Genomic DNA, 21,609 nt, shown 5'->3' with positions numbered 1-21,609 from the left:
TTGCCTCACAAGTATTCCATTCTACTTTCTCGTGGCATCCTTGTCAAGGCAGCCTGGGTTATCCTGAGCCCATAGACTGAATGAAACAGCAAACGCCCTCCTTGTCTCTTCTCAAAGAGGGGTGTGCAAGGCACAAACCCTGCCAATTCCACTTCCGTTCAGCAGAGTAAAGACTGAAACCAGCAGGGCAGAGGGAGGAAGAAGGGGGAGGGAGGTTCAATGATTGGTTCGATTTCTTAATATTGGAATATTTCATTTTTCTAGTTCTATTCTTGGAGCTGAATGAGTTACATTTTTTAAGATATTTGTTTCTCTTAAGGCGTTCAGTTTCTCTTTGTCACTCCTCGGATGCTCTTGTCCCTGTGAGGCCTCCTCTAGGTTTTTGTCTGATGAGTTTCAGCCTGAGTGCTACTAGCCAGGAAACTGCATTATTGCCTGAGTTTTAGGCTGGGTATTTATGTGTGCGCCGTCCCCAAACACACCAACTTCCGATTAGTCAGAGGGTCCAATCTGCAGGATTCCTCTATGGCCCCACAAGTCTCCTCTGGGATCTGAGTGCCCCTTGAGAAACAAATACACAAAGGCTGCAGGACAGCGGAGGAGGGCCTGACCTTCGGACTCCGTGGAAGTGTGCATTATCTGAGATGAAGCTGAGAGCTCCTCCTGGAAGGTCACCCAGCTTTCCCTGTTTAGCCTGTAGCTAATTATTCCTCTGGAACCTCAAACAGGACCTAGGGCCACACCTACCACTGAGTACACTGCTTTGTACTGCGGCTGTACGCCATCACTACAGTCATGACGGCAGCTATCTGCCCTACTGCAGCTAGGAGAGATGTTTACACTCTAGGGCCTAGCCAAGAGTACCCACACTCACCTTCCACCCACCCACTCATCCAACCGTCCATCTGTCTCTTACCCACTCATGCTCTCATCTATTCACCCACTGATTCCCCCCATCTATTGACTCATCCATCTATCAACAACTCTACTCACCCATCCATTCATCCGTTCGTCCACCCACCCAGTCATCCATCCATCTGTCCATTCACCCACTCATCCATCCATCAATATACTTAATCATCCATCATCCATCCACCCACTCATCCATATATCTACTTACTCATCTATCCATCCACCCATCCATCCATTTGTCCATTCACCCACTCATCCATCCATCTATCCATTCATCCATCTATCCATCCATCAATTCATCCATCCATCTATCCATCCATCTAGTCATTCAACCATCAATACATTCATTTATCCATCCACCCACTCATCCATCCATCTGTCCATTCATCCACTCATCCATCATCCATTCATCCATACAATACATGTATTCATACATACACACACACACACACACACACACACACACATACATACACCCATTCATCTGTCAACCACTCACTCATGTTTACTTACCCATTCTCCACTGCAGACACCAGCACTAAGTATGTTGAAGGCTGCATTAGGCTCTAGAACACAAAAGAGAAGGAGACACAGCAAACACGGAACCCCTTCTCATGGACCCTCAGCTTAAGGAACTCTCGTTGAATGAGATTACATGCAGTCAGGCTGATTTTCTAACCATGTCCACAGAGTACCAGCCAGGCATATCTAAGGAGTACCGTGGATGACTGCATCTTGAGAATCTGTATTAAACCGATGTAGATATGACTCTGTAACCCATCAGCATCCAATGTATCTATCATGGATGGGTGCCAAAGAGAACAGTTGTTTGAAACTTCCCTGGCCTTGGAACCCTCCTTGTGAATATCTTACATGACCTTAGATGGCATGTCTGGGCATCTGATAGAGATTACATAAAACCTGATCAGCCCCTGGCAAATCCCCCTTCACGGTGGTTCTGCCTATGCAGAGCACACCGCACACTTTCCGAGCGTGGTGTGACATCTCCTTTCATTCTGAAGCACACGAACGTGTGTGTCTACTCATGAACTGTGACTGGGAATACAGATAGCCCAGTTGGGGAACTGCTTCCCTTGCAAACATCAGGACCTGAGTTAAATCTTCAGAACACACTCAGAACGCTGGTGTGGAGGCTTCTGCTCATAATGGGGAGGCAAGAGAGGAAGGCCTCAGAGCGCAATAGCCAGCCAGTTTAGCCTAGCCAATGAGCTGCAGTCAATGAGAAACCCTGGTGCAAAGGAGGGAGACAACATATCCAGGGATGATTCCTGAGGCCAGCCTCTACACACACCAATATGCACATGCATATGCACATGCACGCACACGTGTGCACGTGAGCACACGCATTTAAAAAAGAAATACATATTTCCCACCAGAAATGGTAACTCAGACAGGCAACCCTAGATACTTGAGAGGCTGAGAGAGAGGGATTACAAGTTCAAGGTCAGCCTAGGCTATGACATATGTTCAAGGCCAACATTGGCACCTAGTGAAATTCTGTCTTAAAATGTACAAAGTGAAAACCTCGCTGGAGACACAGCTCAGAGTTAGAGGATGGCCCAGCATGTGCAAAGTCCTAGGTTCCATTCCTCCTACTTCACAAAACCAAAAACTAAGCCACAACAGAACAGCCTAAGTTCCCATCTGCCCGCCTCAGAGCGCAGCAGGTGGATGCTGGGTAAACAATGTTAACCCTTGTTAGCTGGGTTTGCCTTAGACAGGCTCTGGGTCCAGCTGGAGAGCGCAACTCCCTTTTGAGTCACACACAAAAGAAGCTTCCATCATGGGCAGAAGGCACCCTCTCTCCTTTTCTTTGCTAGAGACCCCTGAACTTCAGTTCAGAAAGCTACCACCCTCTCCTGGAAAGCAGGAGCCATCCTTTGAATGAGTCATCCACCAAAGGGCCCAGAGACAGGATCTGAAATCCAGCCATGACAGTAACCCAGGATGAAGAAGTTAGGGCAAGGATGATGGGCTCTCTGTAGGAAGCTTAGGAGATGTCGTGCAATTCACCTCATTCATCTCGTTAGAGAGGCCGCCAGATTTCCCAATGGGAACTGGTTCCAAAATGTTTCCTTGGAAGTCTCGGTCAACTGTGCATCTAGAGCCAGAAGCTGCACGTTCACGTCTGAGCCAGAATGACGGTGCCAAGCTGGGCAGGAGGAGTGTCTCAGTCCTTTTGACCTCTGTAACAAAACACCTGAGCCTAGGTAGTTTGTAAACAACACAGGTTTACTGCTCACAGCCCCGAAGGCAGGGAACCTCCAAGCTTCTGGTTAGGAGGGCAGCACACATCCAAGGTGGAGATGTTGGCTGATTAGGGAGGCAGCACTCAGCCTCAGAAAGGTGCTCTTTCTTCAGAGTCCTCACGGAGCAGAAGAAAGACCCTGAGGCCTCTCACAAGGGTACCAGTCCCACTTCTAAGGAGCCCACCTCTTCTCATCACACCCATAAAGACTGAGTATCAACAAGAGAAGGGGGGTGACGCACTCATTCAGACACTAGCATCTGCCCTTTCCACACTCAGCCCCCACCCTCATATCCCCACAGCCCATCAGATCCAATTCTGCCTTAAACCTTAACTCCCTGGGGAGGTGTTCCTGGAGAAGGGAAGCTGGGGACCCAGGGGTAGCAGGGGACCAACACAGACAGCATGTTGGAGGATCTGCTGCCGTCTAGTGGTCTGAATGTCTTACACTGGACCCAAGGTAAAAGTGAGCGATCTTATACACGTGGTGTAAGGTGGTCCAAGGGGATCCAAGAGTTACTGACATTACACCCAGACATGTCTGGACCCAAACCGACCGACGTCTTGTCAGGTGATGTACAGAACAGGGCAAGTGGCAGGGAACAGTGAGTGTTGGCTCTTTCCATCAATATCAAGAGTGTCCTGTAGGGGTGGCAGTTGCCATCAGTGCTGGCCAATCCCACTCACACCAATGGCACCTGCCTGTCCCCATGGTGAGCTTGCCTGGCTGGAGGGGCATGTTCAGTCTGCTGCTGGGGCTTCTGGGAGTGCTGGGAGCTGTTGTTCCCAGGAACAATCCTCAGGCAGGAATAGCAAGGGACCTAGGATGTCCTACATTTCAGATAACACTTCAGGACATGTTCTACAGCATAGAACTGCTGAGGACTGCCATCAGTCCATCGCTATGCCATTTCCTAAATTTACTTAAAACTTTAGAAGATGCTTGCCTGCCTGCCTGCCTGCATGCCTTTTCCTCCTTCTTCCTTTCCTTTCTTCTTTCTTTCCTTCCTTCTTTCTTCTTCCTTTCCTTCCTTTCTTTTTTCTTTCCTTCCTTCTTTTTAAAAATATTTATTTATTTATTTATTTTTAAAGATTTATTTATTTATTATATGTAAGTACACTGTAGCTGTCTTCAGACACACCAGAAGAGGGCATCGGATCCTATTACAGATGGTTGTGAGCCACCATGTGGTTGCTGGGATTTGAACTCAGGACCTCTGGAAGAGCAGTCAGTGCTCTCAACCACTGAGCCATCTCTCCAGCCCCCCAAAAAATATTTATTTATTTATTATGTATACATCATACAGCTTTCTGTCTGCATGTGCATCTGCAGGCCAGAAGATGACCCCAGATCTCATTACAGATGATTGTGAGCCACCATGGTTGCTGGGAATTGAACTCAGGACCTTTGGAAGAGCAGTCAGTGCTCTTACCCGCTGAGCCATCTCTCCAGCCCCTTCTTTCCTTCTTTTGTAACTGGACTACGTAACTTTCAAGGACAGCCTTTTAGATGGCATCTTTCCTAACATCGAAAGGCTGGACACATCTATAGCGCCACCTTCAGGTTCCCCACAAGAATGGTGCTTTCGGTGTCCCTGGGGGAACCTTCTAAGGACCCTTGATTGGTTTCTTTTGTTTCGCTCCCCCTCTGCCTTTCCAGAACTTTCTTGAATTCTCTAGAAGTAAACTTTTAACATTCTCAGCATTAGGGTTTCTCACAGAGATAATGGTGTGAGGGGGGAAATGTTTTCATATACTTCCAACAACGTCTGCGGTGCAGACAGCTTTCTCATCTTAGAGCTGAGCGAGATGATACTGACCACTACTTCCCTGCCCTAGAGCCTTGGTGCCCCTCCCCCCATCGCCTCTGGCCTGATGCCTAAGCCACTGACCGAGTGTTCATCCCCCTGCTCCACACACAGGAAGGCCGTTGCCTGTATGTCATCTTGCTCATGGCGGTGTATTGGTGCACAGAGGCCCTGCCCCTGTCAGTGACGGCTCTTCTGCCCATCATCCTCTTCCCCTTCATGGGTATTCTACCCTCCAGCAAGGTCTGTCCCCAGTACTTCCTCGACACCAACTTCCTCTTCCTCAGCGGCCTGATCATGGCCAGTGCCATTGAGGAACGGAACTTGCACCGGAGAATCGCCCTCAAGGTCCTCATGCTGGTTGGGGTCCAGCCTGCAAGGTAAGACCAATCTACAGGGAAAGGTGGGGTGGGCAGAAGGCAAAGCTCTTCCTTTTGGCGTTGAACCAAGAAACTGTGGTTTCCCACATGTTTGACTTCCTGGCTTTGTGTCAATTTGATGCATTCCTGATATGTGCAGTGTAGAGCTGATTTGGCAACAGCCATCTTCATGGGAGCGCCTGCCTCTGCCAGCTGTTGTAGCCAGGTCTCATGAAGTCCTTGTGGATTAACTGGGCAAGTTCAAGGGGTCACACGGACTGGAGTGATGAAGCTGACTGCTAGCCACCATCTTTGATTGTTGCCAACGTGATGGGTAGAAGTGTGTTGTCATAATGTTTAACCTTAATTGGGGGCTTCTACCCTGCCTTTGATGATTCGGTGTAAGGATAAAAGACACACAACTTTTATTATTAATAATAAGCCTCTTGGGTTCGGTCCCCAGCTCCGAAAAAAAGAACCAAAAAAAAAAAATAATAATAAGCCTCACTCAGCACTAGAGCTGAGCAGATATTTACCTTCTAAGCTATTAAATTCTATTTCCCCATTAATGACCCTGAATTATAACTCGCCATGTTCCATCTGGTCTGCTCTTTAATTGGCCAGCCTTCGTAGCAGTATTTTCATGACTCACCTAACTCATGGGGTCTTCCTTCTCCCTCTCCTTGTGGTTCTCCTCCAATGCCAAGCCCAGGAACCCCAAGCCCCGCCTATCTCAATTCTGCCCAGCTATAGGCTGGGCACATCTTTATTCACCAATCAGGGACCACTTGTGGGGCAAGGTCACAAGCCTGTTTAATGCCAAATGAAGTCCCAGGGGAGAGGGAAGGGGACTTCCTGGAGGAGAGAGCTTCTGAGCTCACCTGGGCAGAATGGACAGAAAAGCCAAGAAATGCCCACTGGAGATGCAGCAAGGGAGCTGGGAAGAGACAGGTTTCAGAGGACACAGAAATGGATGAAGAATCCAGAAGCTGTTGTGGTCATAGGGAACTTGACAGGAGCTGGGGTCCTTGGCTTCATCTATGGTGACGCCTCCATTCACCTCCTGCGTAATACTGATTATGTAGTTAAATGAGCTTCCCGTGAAAGTCCCTAACACTCAGATCGTGCTGGCGGGGGCGCACCAGATGGAGACTGGAACAGAAGCATCCAGGTTGGCTTTGTGCTGGTGAGAAGCCCACGTTAGTGAGCCGTAGGAGCCGGCGGGTGTGAGAGCAGAAGGGGGAGGGGTGAGGTGACAGAGTCTAGTGCCCGGTCGATTACTTCTTTCTGGAATGGACACCATTCAGGATCTGGGGGCAAGGCAGGGAAACGCTAGGCTTGAACTGACTTCACTGGTCGAGTTCTTTAAGCACAGTAAGCCAAGTTGTCCTTGGACCTAAAGCAAGCCTGGGGCAGCCAGGGGTGCTCAGTGGGCTAAAGCACTTGCTGCTCCAGCTCAGTGACCTGACTTAGGTCCCTACAATCCACGCAGAGGTGAAAGGGGAGAACTGATGGAGCTCCGTCGCTCACACACTCCAAATCAAACAAGATAAGTCTAGCCAGTTGCTTCTATGTTTGCTGCTCATCTGCCTTCTCCGGACCCCGACTTCCCTCCTGTAAAACTCATGCTTAGACTCCCCAGGGACTAGACCATAGTTCCCCTGGGACCCTGAGTTCTAGACCCAGCCCGAACTCTTTCTGCCCTCCAGGCTCATCCTGGGGATGATGGTGACCACGTCATTCCTGTCTATGTGGCTGAGCAACACGGCTTCCACCGCAATGATGCTGCCCATCGCCAGTGCCATCCTCAAGAGCCTCTTTGGCCAGCGCGACGCTCGGAAGGACCTTCCCCGGGAAGGCGAGGACAGCACAGGTGAGGCCGGATGGGTGCCAGGGCCCATACCGCTGCCAGGGAATGGGCACTGGGGGCCTAGAGGCCACTGGGGAAGACCAAGGGCACACTCATGTGCTGGACACACGCTGTGGGCTGAGTGCTTTAATGATGACAGTTAATTAGAATTGGACACACCAAACCATGGATCCCTGGACATTTTAGCCTTGCATCCATTGTATGGTAAGCAATGGATTGAGCACCCTTCCTGTACATTTGAAAGCAGGTGCTGGCCTTAACTTTGTTGCAAAGCATTTGAACAGGTGCCCATAAACACAGAGCCCCAGAGAAGCACCCCTGGAAACAATGAGACCTGCAAGCATCAGATGGGCAAGTACAGGTGCAGGTGGGAACAGGAGCTCGGCAAATTCTCAGCAGGCACTTCGAGAGAGAGCTTAGTCCAGGCTAGCCCTTCTTAAGGGCATTCTGCAAGAACTTAATCAGGTTACAGGAATGTTTGTAGTTTCTTTCCCAGACGCAAACAGTCGAAGAACTCTCCAGCCGACTGGCAAGGAGAAGCACGTGGTGCTTGTTACTGCAGTGTTCTCCAGGATGGGAGGAGGGATGCAGAGGGTAGCGGTGGAGCATGTTTGTAGTCCCAGCTCAGGAGGCAGAGGCAGGCTGATCTCAGTGAGTTTCAGGTCAGCCTGGTCTACAGAGCGAGTTCTAAGTCATCCAGAGCCACATAGAGAAATCCTGTCTTAGGGTAGGAGTTGGCAGGAGGGCGCTAACAATGCTAGGAGAGCTCTTGTCACAGACTGCACCGACCCGAGGGGTCTGGCAGATGTTTGCACATAGCCATGTGGAGCTCAGGTGTAAGCCACTGCCTTAGATCACACAGAGGGAAGGTGGCTAAGCCTGACTTTAAACCTAGGCAGTGTGGCCAGAAACAGGCTATGTCAGTGAAAATTCTTTGGGCAGCAATAGAAAGTACGTCTGCCTTCAAGTGGCTTAAAACATGGGAAGTTCTTTTCTTCAGACATGAGGAAATCAGGGGAAGGCATTGTGAGGTCACTTTGGAGGCACACGGACATCGAGAATTTCCATTGGCAACACAGGGATTCACATACACCCACACCCACCCCATGGTGACAAGGTGGCTGCCACATCACCTCTACTTTAAAATGTCCCACTTTTTATTGATGTCCGTATACTTTTTTTTTTTTGGTTCTTTTTTTTTTTTTTTTTTGGAGCTGGGGACCGAACCCAGGGCCTTGCGCTTCCTAGGTAAGCGCTCTACCACTGAGCTAAATCCCCAGCCCCATGTCCGTATACTTTTAAGAGATGTCTAAATCCATCCTTGCAAGGGCCAGAAGTGCCCTCTCATCTCCGGCTTTGTTTCTTCCTCGCTCACAGACCCTACATAGCACACGCTGTGCTGAGGATGGCTTAGCTTTCCAACTTCACTTGCATATTAGGTAGTCAGGTGTCTAAGTCTGGTCTGTGAGAATTTAGTGGAAATATGGGTCCCCTGTGGTTCTGCCCTTCCCAGTCTGTACCCCCTGTTGAGTGGATGCGGCAAGTCACGAGGTGAGAGCAGGACATGCCACCAGGGAAGAGAGGTGAAACCAAAACCTTGACAAAAATGGCTGACCACTCCCACAGAGGTGACAGTTAGGCCAATGAATGCAGCATTAGCCTTGAAGCCATGCTAACCGTGTTCTTTGAAAATGTGTGTAAGCATGCTTATTCCAGAACAGACTTGTGTTACAAGTATGAAGACCTGAGTTCTGTCCTCAGAACCTATGTTTAAAAGCCAATGTATGGCATGTGGCAAAAAGCCATGTGGCACGTGCTTGTAACCCTAGTCTGGGGAGGTGAATGCAGGTGGATCCCTGGAGCTTGCTGGCCAGTCAGCCTAGCCAAATTGGTGAGTTCTAGGCCAGTGCCCTTGTCCCCAACCCTCCCCCCCAAAAAAACCCCAAGATACCAGGCATGCTTTTGATCCCAAGACTCGAATGGCAGAGGCAAGTGCACCTCTGTGAGTTCAAGGTCAACCTGGTGGACATAATGAGAGCCAGGCCAGTTGTCATGACATATGTCCAGAAAAGAAAGAAGGATGACACCTGAAAAATACCTGAGGTTCACTTTTATATGCACAAACATGACTGCACACATATATGTATACACACATGTATCTTTGTATACACTCGTGTCTACTGCATATACATGCACACATGTATACATATACACACCTGAATATGTATGCACATGGACATACCTACAGAACATGTACATTGCATACAAATGCACACATGTACACCTGTACACACGTGTACACTGCATATACATGGGATACCTGCACACACATATACACTGCACACACATGTACACATGCACACTCATACATACATCCAAACTCATGCACACCTGCACACATATGTATACTGCATACACATTCATACCTGCACACATGTTTACTGCATACACACACACATCACACATGTGCACACATGTACAGACATATATATATACTGCATACACATGTATACATGCATACTCATTTTGCACATGCATATTGCATACACAGGCACACATATACACGAGCACACATGCACACCTATGCATGTACATGTTCCATGCATACATGCACACACATGTACACCACATATACATGCATACCTGTACACACATGCATACTGTACAGACATGGACACATGCATGCCTGCATACATATGTACACTGCATATACACACATATATACACAAAACACATTGATCCACACGCCATCTACAGACTGCCCATGTCTGACAAATGTGGATATATACTCATCATGCATGTCACTAAAAGTCGAAATGGTTTAGGAGCACTTCACAGTTTGGAGAGACGGAGTGACACTTCTAGAATGTTCCCATTAGTGAAGCAGCAGAGAGGTATTGTCACAGGACACAGTTTTCCAGGTAACATGGGACATTTGCCAGGTAGTTGAGTTGGCACTTGTTCCCTGTAAATAACCAGACAGTAAACATTTTAGACTTTGTGGGTCACTCTGTCGCAACTTCCCAGCCCTGCCTTTGAAGAAGGCGGCAGGGTGCCGACGGCTGGCTACAGTCATACGTGGGAGCCAAAGTTAAGTTTTCCTGTAATTGTGTCATCTCCACATGTTGTTCTTCTGTGGTTCTTGTGTGTTTCTGTGTGCAGAGAGCTTAGTCCAGGCTAGCCCTTCTTAAGGGCATTCTGCAAGAACTTAATCAAGTTACACGAATGTTTACAGTTTCTTTCCCAGACGCAAATACTCAGAGAACTCTCCAGCAGACTGGCAAGGAGAGCGATGTGGTGCTTGTTACTGCAGTGTTCTCCACCATTGGGGAGCACATGCCGCACATCTTTTGCAGCGGGGTCTCTCAATGAACCTGGATCTCACTGACTCAGCCCCAGCCAGCCCCAACCAGGATCCTGCTGTCTCCTTTTCCCCAGCTCTGGGATCATAGACACATACTCCATTTGGCTTTCTAAAAATGGGGCTGGGGATTTAGCTCAGTGGTAGAGCGCTTGCCTAGGAAGCGCAAGGCCCTGGGTTCGGTCCCCAGCTCCGAAAAAAAGAACCAAAAAAAAAAAAGATTTATTAATTTTTACTTTAATGCCGCAGTGTTCTGCCTGCATGTGTGTCGGGTCCCGTGGAACTGGGAGTTACAGACAGTCAGTTGTGAGCTGCCATGTAGGTGCTGGGATTTGAACCCAGGTCCTCTGGTAGAGCAGCCACTGCTCTTAACTGCTGAGTCATCTCTCCAGCCCTAACACTAGGCTTGTATTGGGTACTTGGAATGAAACTGAGAGCCTCACACTTATACATCAAGGGCCTCGCTGACTGAGCTCTGGATATTTTGAACTGTTTAAAAATTGTAAGAACTGTTCTTAACTGGCAAATCAACTCAGACAAGGTGGGCTGGGAGTTACAGACATTCAGGCTCCAAACAAGGGCTGCTGAGCCCACCCTATGATTCTGTCTTACTGGCCTTGAAACTGTTCCCTTCCCACCTTGTGGGGCTCTGAGAGGATGGCCTCATGGTCATACCCCTTCATTCATTTCAACCTCAGGAACCTATTACCTGATGTATCTGTTTTTCCTGATGTGTCTGTTTTTCCTGATGCGTCTGCGGAAGAACCAAGCTCACTGAGTACTTACTGCATTCAAACCCTTCTGAGGGTCCGTGTCTGAATGAGATGGGATCTCGTCGACATCATTTGGATACACAGAAATTGAGGAAGAAATAAGGAGAAGATGGAGAAGTCCTCAGCGGTTACCATGGCAACGTGACTTGTCTGAGTTGGCCTGGCTGACTCTGGGGCTGTATTCCTTCCATCGTTCTCCTGCCTCCCACAAGGTGGCCACGTGGATGTTTGAACATCCAATCCCTTACAAAAACAAAAACTCACCTTTAAAGGAGAGGGGACTTAGCCTGAGGTCATAGACAGGGATAATTAGGAAAAGAAGCCTAAAGTCACTCTTCCTATTAAAGCCATTCTACCTGTTCTGCAGACTTTGAGGAGACCCAGACCCTGGTGCCCAGGCCAGACATCTGCCTTCAGGCTGCAGGATCAGAGGCCTGCAGGTTAATGATCAGCCTCAGAGGCTCAGGAAAGCGTTAACTTCAGGACAAAGAGAGGGGCTCTTTCCACTCAGTTTCTGTGTGCTAGACAGGAGGGAGGACGTGTGCGGTTGTGCTGGTGAACTCCAATTTGAACAAGGAGTTTGTCAGAGGCTCCAGGTTCATAAGGGTCACCAACGGCCAGGTCAACAACCATGCCAACATAAACTTCCCTTTTCTAAAGACCCTGAGTGGTAACTTGGCCCAATTTCTCAGTAGCCCGTTTGATGATTATGGTGCCCATTTCATAGATGGGGAGCTGGAGACTCGCAAAGGCAAAACGTTTTGCCCAAAGGAATGTGGTAAGCAAGAGGCAGAGCTCTGAGCACATGAACAGATGGCAAGACCCCAAGAGGTCCTCTGCCTCGAGGGGAGTGCCTGCCACCTCTCCTTCCAACGTTGTTACTGTTGTCTGAACGGTTCTGGAGCATTTTGTCATTACTAATGAGGGAGCGCTGTTCTAACCCAGGCTTCAGCTGAGGAGAGTCTCTCAGGGTTGTGCTTCACCTGAACCCCTCAACCAGCAGGGGGTTTGCCTAGCTTTGAGCCTGAACTCTTCTGTCTTTTCTCTGCCTGGAAGAAGCCACCCACACAGTTGTAGTCAAAGCAGCCGTTCAGGTTGAGGAACTGGGCTCTCCCCTTCACTCACTGCTTGCCAGTTGCTTCCGGGGATTCTCGAATCTTGAAAGTCAGGACTTTCTCACACACGGCCTGTGACATGCGTGAAACAGGAGTCTGGGACGGAGGGAGGGGCTGGTGTGCAGCACTTACGATGGCTCACGCCTGTAATCCCAATGTTGAAAAGGCCAAGAAAGGGACATATCGGGTGCAAAGGCAGCCAGGGCTACATGGCAAGATCCTGTCTCAAAGACGAAAACAAAAACAAAGACAAAAATCACCACCAGGCTGGAGAGATGGTTCATTTGGGATCCACAGCACCCTGGTGTAAAGTCAGGCGAGTGGCACCCCCCTATGTTCCTGTTGCTGGGAAGGTGAGGACAGCAGGGTCCCCAGAGTTGCATGACAAAGCCAGCCAGAGCTTCAGGTTTAGGGAGAGACTGTCTCAGAAACCTAAAGTGGGTCGTGATCTAGACACTCAAAGTCAGTTCTAGTCTCTAAGCATGTGCACACAGATGAACATGCACACACACAGAGATCCCAAAGGCATCAGCAGCAAAAGCACTTTCTATAAATTGGCAAGGTAGGCAGCAAGGCTTGTCTTCATGTTCCCATCCCATCCTGGGAAAGGGTTCATGCAGCCATCTGCCTGCTGTCCACCATCTGTCTGTCTCCAAGCTCAAGAAGGATTAGGTCACTCTCATTCATCATGGGAATGACATTTGCTGGTGCAGTCTTGTGTCTCACCTGGCACATAGTAGGTGCTCAATAAATGCACATAGATAATGAGTAAGTAAACGAATGGACCAGTTAGCATCTGTGTTAACCATCTATTTCCCTCTTCATCCAATGGAGGAAGCAATACTTACAGCTATGGGAAGTGCGGAATGAGTTGTATTCACTAAACTGTCTAATGTGAGGGTGTCTGGCCCTCCACAGGGTGCTCTCTGACTAACTCAACAGGCTAACTCTTTCCTGAGGCAAATCCAAGAGGTTGGACAGAGAAGTTGGAATATTCATTAGTTCTGTGTCAGACCTACTATGTGTTGGGTGAGTGCCCTGGACGCATGGTGGGAGTGATATTGGGGGTTGGCATTTCTGGGTAAGTCGTCAGTCCTGGTTGCTGTATAGGCCTGGCTCAGCCACTAACCCACGGGGTTCCCTTGTCCACAACCTTGCAGAGAATGACTAACTTGGTGGCTGCTGGGGACTGTGTGGTAGCCACGTGCATGCAGATTCCAGACCCTTCCACACAGCGTACGCTCAAGGCTTGTCTGTGTAACCCTTACATAAGCACCCCACTCTGGGCTGACCTGTGGCTCCAGGACCAAGCAAAGGCACCCTAGAGACTTTGCTCCATAGACTTGTTTCCATTCCGTCTCCAAAGCTACTTGGGTCACAGGGACGCTGTGGGACAGCCAGGATGAATTAATTGGGAGTTCACCTTGGCTTTCCTGTTTTCCATCATCATCATCAAAATTAGTGCCCAATATAGAACATTTTAACACCAATATGAATCCCTACCCCTACCCACACACTGGTGCACACAGTGATCCCTTATGCCTAGAACCACACACAGTCTCACATGGGTGCATCCTGGCTCCACATGAGACCCACTCAGGTATACGTTCCCACCACCACTCAGTTTCCCTTCTGTCACTTCGGACTTGCTGCTCTCGACCCCAACTACACAAAAGCATCTCCCGCCAGGCTTGTCAAAACTCCTGAGGCTCCGCCCACTACAGAGCCCCTACCCTCTGGGTAGGACTCACACCCAAGGGAGTCCCTGAGGCTGGGGAATCCTACCCCAGGTACTGGCAGGTTCCACCAATGTCTGATGCTGCCCCAGCCACGGGGGGCCCAGTGGGAAAGATACAGGGCAAGCTTGAGATGTTGAGGGCTAAGGGTCACTGGGTCAGAGGTCATCCTCTGGGGAGTGACTCCTTTCATCCTCCCCCAACCCCATCTGTGTATTATTAACTGCCTTTTACTTCCTGCTTCAGTGCCCTGGCCTCGTGCGCTGCATGTGGGCACGTGTCCCATTGCCCTAGCTGTGAGCTGTTTAACAGTCTAGGGGGAGTGGACCCCCCTTTCACCTGAGACCCTTGCTGTGCTCAACAGGGAAGGGGCACCCCAAGGACACAGCAGAAGGGATGCGGTCTTGTTCTCCTTTGGTGCCACCAAGACAACAGAAGGGTGTCCCCAGGTGTGTGTGTGTGTGTGTGTGTGTGTGTGTGTGTGTGTGTGTGTGTCCGGGGTTCGGGGAAGCCTGAGAGAGGCCAAGGCAAGAAGAGTTCAGAACCTTCCTCCCAATGCACAGGGCTGACTGTATTGCCTGATACTCAGAAAGAAATTCCATGTGAAAAAAAACCCAAATGGTCTCCCATCCAAGTACTAACCAGGCCTGACCCTGCTTAGCTTCCGAGATCAGACGAGATCAGGCGCGTTCAGGGTGGTATGGCCGTAGACAAAAACCCAAATGGTAATCGGATGTACATGTTCAGGATGTGGCTGTGTCCGTGCGGGGGTTGGGGGGGGGGACACAGGAGAAGGAGAGAGAGAGAGAGGAGAGCACCTCCATTACCTTGCCACATAGCACTTTCCTTCTCAGGACCTCCCTCACATCACTCCGAGGTGACAACGTTCCCTCCCATCTAGGCTCACAACAGCCACTCTCTTCAGGATGATGGCTCCTTCTTTCCCTGTGACACCCACCCATGGGACATACTATGATTGTTTATCTTGTGCTGGGTGGCAGTACCCATGGTGGGTCTCTTGCCTCATCAGTGATTTCTGGGCACACAAGAGACACAAAGAGATCTTGCGCTTGCCCCATTTTGTAAAATCTGCATGCTTTCATCCCTCCACTCCCAGGAGAGGTGAGGTCTTGATTTCAACACAGTTTGGTCAACCTCAGTGTCTCAGCCGCCATCCCCTTACTTAATGAGTCCATCTAAGCCTCTACCTGCAGAATCTAACTCCACAGAGCGTTTTTGTCACCTCTGGCTTTCCGTACCCTTAACCCTTCCCAACTCACCACTGTCCCAGCATGATCAGCTTCCTCAGCTCTGCCAGCTTCTCCTACTACAGGGCCTTTGCACTTGATGCTCCTACTCCTGGGGCCTTTGTTAGGGAGCGTCTAGAGCTGGCCACTGTTGCACCGGAGGCTCGAGGGAATGTCATCAGCTCTAGTGACATGACTTCAGTGGCACTTGACTGTCACTTGCTCTTCCCTAGCCTGGTTATAGTTCCTCTATAACTTTCATTGCCACCTGAAATTGTCATTATTATATTCTTGTCTGTCTTCTATTCTAGAATACAGTCTCCTGGAGCAGGGGCCTCAGTCTGTGCTCTACACAGGGTCAGTGTCTATGTTTTGGATGAACAGATAATGAATGAATGAATGAATGAGTGAGTGAGTGAATGAATGAATGAATAAATGAATGAATGAATCAATAAATGAGTGAGTGAATGAATGAGTGAGTGAGTGAATGAATGAATCAATGAATGAATGAATCAATGAATGAGTGAGTGAATGAATGAATCAATGGATGAGTGAGCGAATGAATGAGTGAGTGAATGAATGAATCAATGGATGAGTGAGTGAATGAATGAGTGAGTGAGTGAGTGAATGAATGGATGAATGTCATTGCTCACATTGCTCGTTTTCCAGGTAGCAGCAATGGTCCCTCAGGCCAGCCTTGGTTTGTGTTAGGGGTTGTCAGTCAGCCTGGCAGTGGCACCACCTCCAAATGTCGATACTGCGGTGAAGGGTGGAATGAAGAGTCATGACCTTTACCTCCCTCCTCCCATGTCCCTCTATTGCTTTCTCCTTCCTTCCTCCCTCCCTTCCTCCCCCACCCCCTTGCTGTGTCTTGACCTGCCTCATTTTTTTCTTCAGTGAATAGCATCTTGACAGTGCAATCTTGCTCCTGACTGGCTGCACAAGAACGGGAAACTTCCCATTAGTCCCCTTTGCCTTCACCAATGCACCTGCTCTTTTCTCGCAGCTGCTGTGCGGGGAAATGGACTTCGAACAGTGCCCACGGAGATGCAGTTTCTCGCCAGTTCAGAAGGGTAAGTAAACTCTGGTCTCAATCCCGGGGAATCCTGAGACAGATTCAAGGGGGTGATTGACAAGGACTGGGTGTGGCACCAGCCCCAAGTTCTCTCCAGATGATACAGAGTCCAAGTGTTTCCCCTTCACCCCTGTGGCTCAGCTGAGGCCCTCCTTTTTAAAAAGCAGACAGTAGCCATGTGTAGATGCACACACCTATAATCATAGCCATTTGGAGACTAAGGAAGGATGGAGTTGGAGGTTAGCCTGAGACACACAGCAAGATGCTATCTCAAAACTTTTAATTATATCAAACTAAAAGGCATTCATGGGGCCGGGGAGGTAGCTGTCAGGTCAGTAAATGCTTGGCTTATAAACACAAGGATGAATTTGATCCCAGAGTCCAGAAAAGAAAGAGGGGGGGGGGAAAGGGAGGGAGGGAGGGAGGAAGGGAGGGAGGGAGGGAGGGAGAGAGAGAGAAAATGGGGAGCTCACCTCAAAATCAGGACCCTTTAGCCTCAGCCTCAGGCTCCAGAGCATGGAAATTGAAGGCTATGTCGTCTCTGACTTCCTCACAATCTCTCCAAGAAGCAACTAGTAACTACTGGCTTCATTTTTTGCCAAGTTGTACAGGGAAAAAAGAAAAAGAAATAAAAGTGGGGGAACACGATAGTTCCGTTCCTGGGCAAGGAAGTGAGGCAAGTTTGCGTGTAACATGGGAGGCTGGAGCCCTTGTACATCCCTGAGACAGAGAGTTACGGGGACGTTTTTACAACAGAACGATAGCAAATGTCTCTGATGTGATTGCTCATACAGATGCTTAACAGATTCCTCCCAAGTCGCCCATTTCATTTTTATTTTACTTTTTAAATTACATTCTTACATTTTAATTTTGCCTGAATTTGTGTGCACGCATGTATGAGTGTGCATGCTGCACACACGTGTGGAGGTCAGAGAGCAACTTGCAGGAGTCAGGTCTCTCCTGCCACCATGTCAGGTCCAGGGGCCTTTAACCTGCTGAGCCTTCTCACTACCCCCCAAATGACATGTTTTTAACAGCCTCATAGTTGTCCCATCCAGAAAGAGACTCTGCATGTACCGGATTTCTTCCCTTGGATGAAGTTAGGTCGTTTTTGAGTGAAATAATATTGAATGCTTTTGTTCACCCTGCTACCCAGTGAGCTGTTTGTCTCAATGTTTCCTTGAGGTAAATTCTTTGAGTAGAGCATCTAAGCTAAAGGTTTTCAGGGTCCATGCCAGGTTTGGCTCTAGGAAGAATCCTGAAGCTGCAGAGCCTCGGATGGCTGTCTCCTCCTGGGGCCGGAGGATCACTCTGAGTTGCTTCTCCCTGGGTCCTTTCCCACAGAGGCCACGCTGAGGATGTAGAGGCCCCACTGGAGTTGCCTGATGACTCCAAGGAGGAGGAACATCGCAGGAACATCTGGAAGGGCTTCCTCATTTCCATTCCCTACTCAGCCAGCATCGGGGGCACCGCCACCCTCACAGGCACAGCCCCCAACCTCATCCTGCTCGGCCAGCTCAAGAGGTAAGTGCGGGGCTGGGGAGAGGGCTCGGTGGGTAAAGCACTGAGGACTTGAGTTTGGATCCCCAGCACCCACCTAAGAGGGAGGCGTGGTGACATATGTCTTGACCTCAGCTCTGGTGAGGCAGAGACAGATGGACACCTGGGGACTGACTCACTGACCAGTAGAGTTGAGTCAATGAGCTCCAGGCTCATCGAGACCCTGCCTCAAAAGTAAGGTGGAGAGTAACTGAGGAGGACACTCAGCATTGACATTGCATGGCCACACAATGCACACAATACACACACGCACGCACGCACGCATGCACGCACACGCACGCACGCACACACACACGCATGCACGCACACACACACGCACGCACGCACGCGCACACACACACGCACGCACGCACGGGCACACGCACACACACACACACACACGCACGCACGCATGCACGCACGCGCACACACACACAATTAAACACAATGTCCCCTGTGGGCCAAGGGTCCATCCTTCTCCTCCTCCCTTACTTATTTCCCAGCCAAGGATGGTGAAAACGTGTCTCTCTTGACCTAGCTCTGAGGACACAGAAACAAATCAAACCTCCATCTTTGAAGAACCAGCATTCAGGGGGACAGACAGGCAATGAACAAGGAGCAAATGAAGGCTGGGTGGGATGGCTCGGCTTCCGTCCTAATCAGGAGTCAAGGACGGGGAGGATCAGAGGTTCAGGGTCATCCTCACGGAGAGTTTGAGGCCAGCCTGGGCTCCTTGAGACCCTGTCTCAAAACACAAAACAGAGGCCAATGAATGTATGCTACGCATGGGGTAGAAATAAAACAAGTCGGGGTGCAGGGGTGACAAGACCAGGGCCCTGTGTCTATACGTCAGTTGGGGACACCCGTTTGCTGAGGTGGCATGGGAGCTCTAGGGCGAGCCTGTGAGCTCAAAGCTGAAAGAGAGCTTCAGAAGGAGCAGTGGCCCTGAGGTGTGACTGCCCTTGGGCATCTTGGGGAAACGGCAAGACCAGGGAGAGCGGGTAGGGTACCCCTGTAGTCTGAGGATTAGGGTAGCTCACAAGTTAGACACTAGCAAGACATCATCTCAAAAACAAACAAGCAAGCGATTTTTGAAAAGAATAGGGGGCTGTTGGGTTCCAAGCATAGCACGTGAACCCCAACAAGTAAGACAGTGAGACCCCGAGACACCAGGGCATCGGGATGTAAAACTCAGATCCGAGCTGGAGGCGTTGATGGCAAGGCAAGAAGGAGCCTGGAGGAGGCTTCCAGCTCTGAGCAGGCCCCTTCAGGGAAGTCCTTCTGCGAGCAGGGAGGGTCTCTAAACACTGACCAATGGCTGGCCCCAGGCTGGAGAACAGGAGAGAAGGGCTACAGTGGTTGCTTCGCTCCAAGGGCCCAGGCTCTGGTGTGTAAATCTTATTTCAGGATTCTCTATGATTTTCAGATCCCAGGATTCCAAGCGGCTGGGTCCCTGGAGTTTCTCTGTTTTGCCCTCTCCCCAACCCCCCTCCCAAACTGTCTATTTGTGTGATTTGCACAAATGCAAAGTGTGAACATTTGGCAAACAGCACTAAAAAGGACCTGGTAACTCAGCATGGCTCCTAAGGCTGCCCACCAGCTACACCCAGGGCTCAACCAGAGCCCAGACCTGAGAGGCAGGCGGTGATGGTGGCCAGGGAGCTGCTGGTCATTTCTCACACGCAGTCATGATCCTGAAGGGATACCTAGGCATCACCAGCACCGTACAATGCTCTCTGTCCAAGCATGAGGACACAAGTTAGGTTCTCAGCCCCCAGGTAAAACTCCACATGTGATGGCGTCATCGCACTGGGAGGCAGACACGGGAGGGTCCCTCGGGCTCACCGAGCCCCCACAGGCACCTGGGAAATTAGAATGGTATGGTGAGCTGTTTTTAACACAAGCAACCTTCACTGTTTTTTTTTTTTCTAGTGACAAAATGAATCATGCACACTGTGAACTCTTAGAAAATATAGAAAAATTTGAAAAATTAAACACTTTGAGTCTCACTGACAGCAGGCTTCCTTCTAGTCCTTTCTATGTACGTGTGTCTATCTGTGTGTATACGTGTATATGTATGTATATATGTGTGTATGTGTATATGTTTCTATTTAATTTTTTGCCATATTGCCATATTGTTTGCCCACTTGTATAGCCCGATTTTATCATTATAGATAAAAATCATAAAAATAATGTTTAAAAAATATACATTTCTAAGGGCTAGAAATGATCCCAACCTGGGCATTGTACTTAATTGATTGTGACATCTTGATTATTTCCTTTTAGTATTATTTTGATATTAGGAATTTATGTAACTTGGTCCATATCTGCTAAGGCTTTAACAGATGCTCAACTATTTTGCTCCTTCTCTTGCCTGATTACAGCGCATATGTTTCTATTGTAGGAAGTCCGATAAGGAAAACCAAAGACGTGAAATCCTCTCGGGATCCCACTCTCTGGTTACGGATATTTCTATCAGTTTGCTAGACAATGGCTACCACTGTTTTTTGTTTTGTTTTGTTTTGTTTTGTTGTCTTGTTTATTTATTTACAACTGGCTGATAGTAGCCCTGTGTCCATATTCTTTTATCTGCATCATTTTCTAACATTTTTTCTTTCCAATCTAATAGTACATTTTTGTTTTGGGTTTTGGTCTTCCTTCCTTTCCTTTCCTTTCCTTTCCTTTCCTTTCCTTTCCTTTCCTTTCCTTTCCTTTCCTTCTTTCTCATTTCTGTTTGTGACAGTGTCTCACTATGTAGCTCTGGCTGGCCTGGAAATCACTGTGTAGACCAGGCTAGCCTTGAACTCACAGATATCCACCTGCCTCTGCCTCCTGAGTGTTAGGATTAAAGATGTTCACTTCTAGGTCCCACCCAAGGTGTGGGAAGATTCACAAGAAACATTTGAAGGGGATGCCAGCTCCTAAACACAGCGTAATTCCACATGAGGCTCAGTACTGGGCTGGCATGGTCGGTCCCATGAGTGGTGACCCCACATAATTCCGAGTGAGGCTCAGAGCTGGGTTGAGCATACCATCTCGTGACTGCTGACCTGGGCCTTGAGTTTGCCATGGTACAACCTCCCCACATCGCTGTAGGGTCCCTGGGGGACACTGAGCATCTGAGGTTCCACTGAGTCAGAACCTGCCTCCCCACAAGAAGGTAAAGTACCTTCTGTCAAAGGGAAGGGGTCTTCCCTTCCTGTAGTCCCAGGGCCCTTGAGTCTCTGCCTTGACCCCATTGGAGGCCTCCTGCCTTGGCCCTGATGGTCCTGTCTGATGGCTGCCCTCCATTTCCTCTGTCAGCCCTGATGGTCCTGTCTGATGGCTGTCCTCCCTTTCCTCTGCTCCCCAGTTTCTTTCCACAGTGTGATGTGGTAAATTTTGGCTCCTGGTTCATCTTTGCCTTCCCTCTCATGCTGCTGTTCCTACTGGTGGGCTGGCTCTGGATCTCCTTCCTCTACGGTGGAATGAGCTGGAGGTATGTGGAACCTTCTAGAGGGCTGGTAGAAAAGCCCAGGCTTCCTTGACAAGCCCCACCTGTTACC

At 49.3% G+C, this 21,609-nt stretch overlaps 2 protein-coding genes across 2 annotated transcripts in view; both read left to right on the top strand.

Annotated features, from left to right (window-relative positions):
* The window catches only part of Elmo2 (engulfment and cell motility 2), a 273,759-nt gene that overhangs the window by 110,430 nt on the left and 141,720 nt on the right, over positions 1-21,609 (top strand). The gene's annotated exons all lie outside the window — the stretch shown is intronic.
* Slc13a3 (solute carrier family 13 member 3) overlaps positions 1-21,609 on the top strand; it is a 62,720-nt gene that overhangs the window by 17,600 nt on the left and 23,511 nt on the right. Inside the window, exons 2-6 of the mRNA NM_022866.2 lie at positions 5,104-5,369; positions 7,058-7,221; positions 16,457-16,523; positions 17,870-18,049; positions 21,417-21,542. Of these exons, the coding sequence (NP_074057.2) occupies positions 5,104-5,369; positions 7,058-7,221; positions 16,457-16,523; positions 17,870-18,049; positions 21,417-21,542 (803 nt within the window). The remainder of the gene's footprint in view (positions 1-5,103; positions 5,370-7,057; positions 7,222-16,456; positions 16,524-17,869; positions 18,050-21,416; positions 21,543-21,609) is intronic.

The sequence above is a fragment of the Rattus norvegicus genome, chromosome 3, assembly GCF_036323735.1.
Source record: "Rattus norvegicus strain BN/NHsdMcwi chromosome 3, GRCr8, whole genome shotgun sequence".
In the NCBI taxonomy this organism is placed as follows: domain Eukaryota; kingdom Metazoa; phylum Chordata; class Mammalia; order Rodentia; family Muridae; genus Rattus; species Rattus norvegicus.
This window is presented reverse-complemented; position numbering and strand designations above follow the sequence as displayed.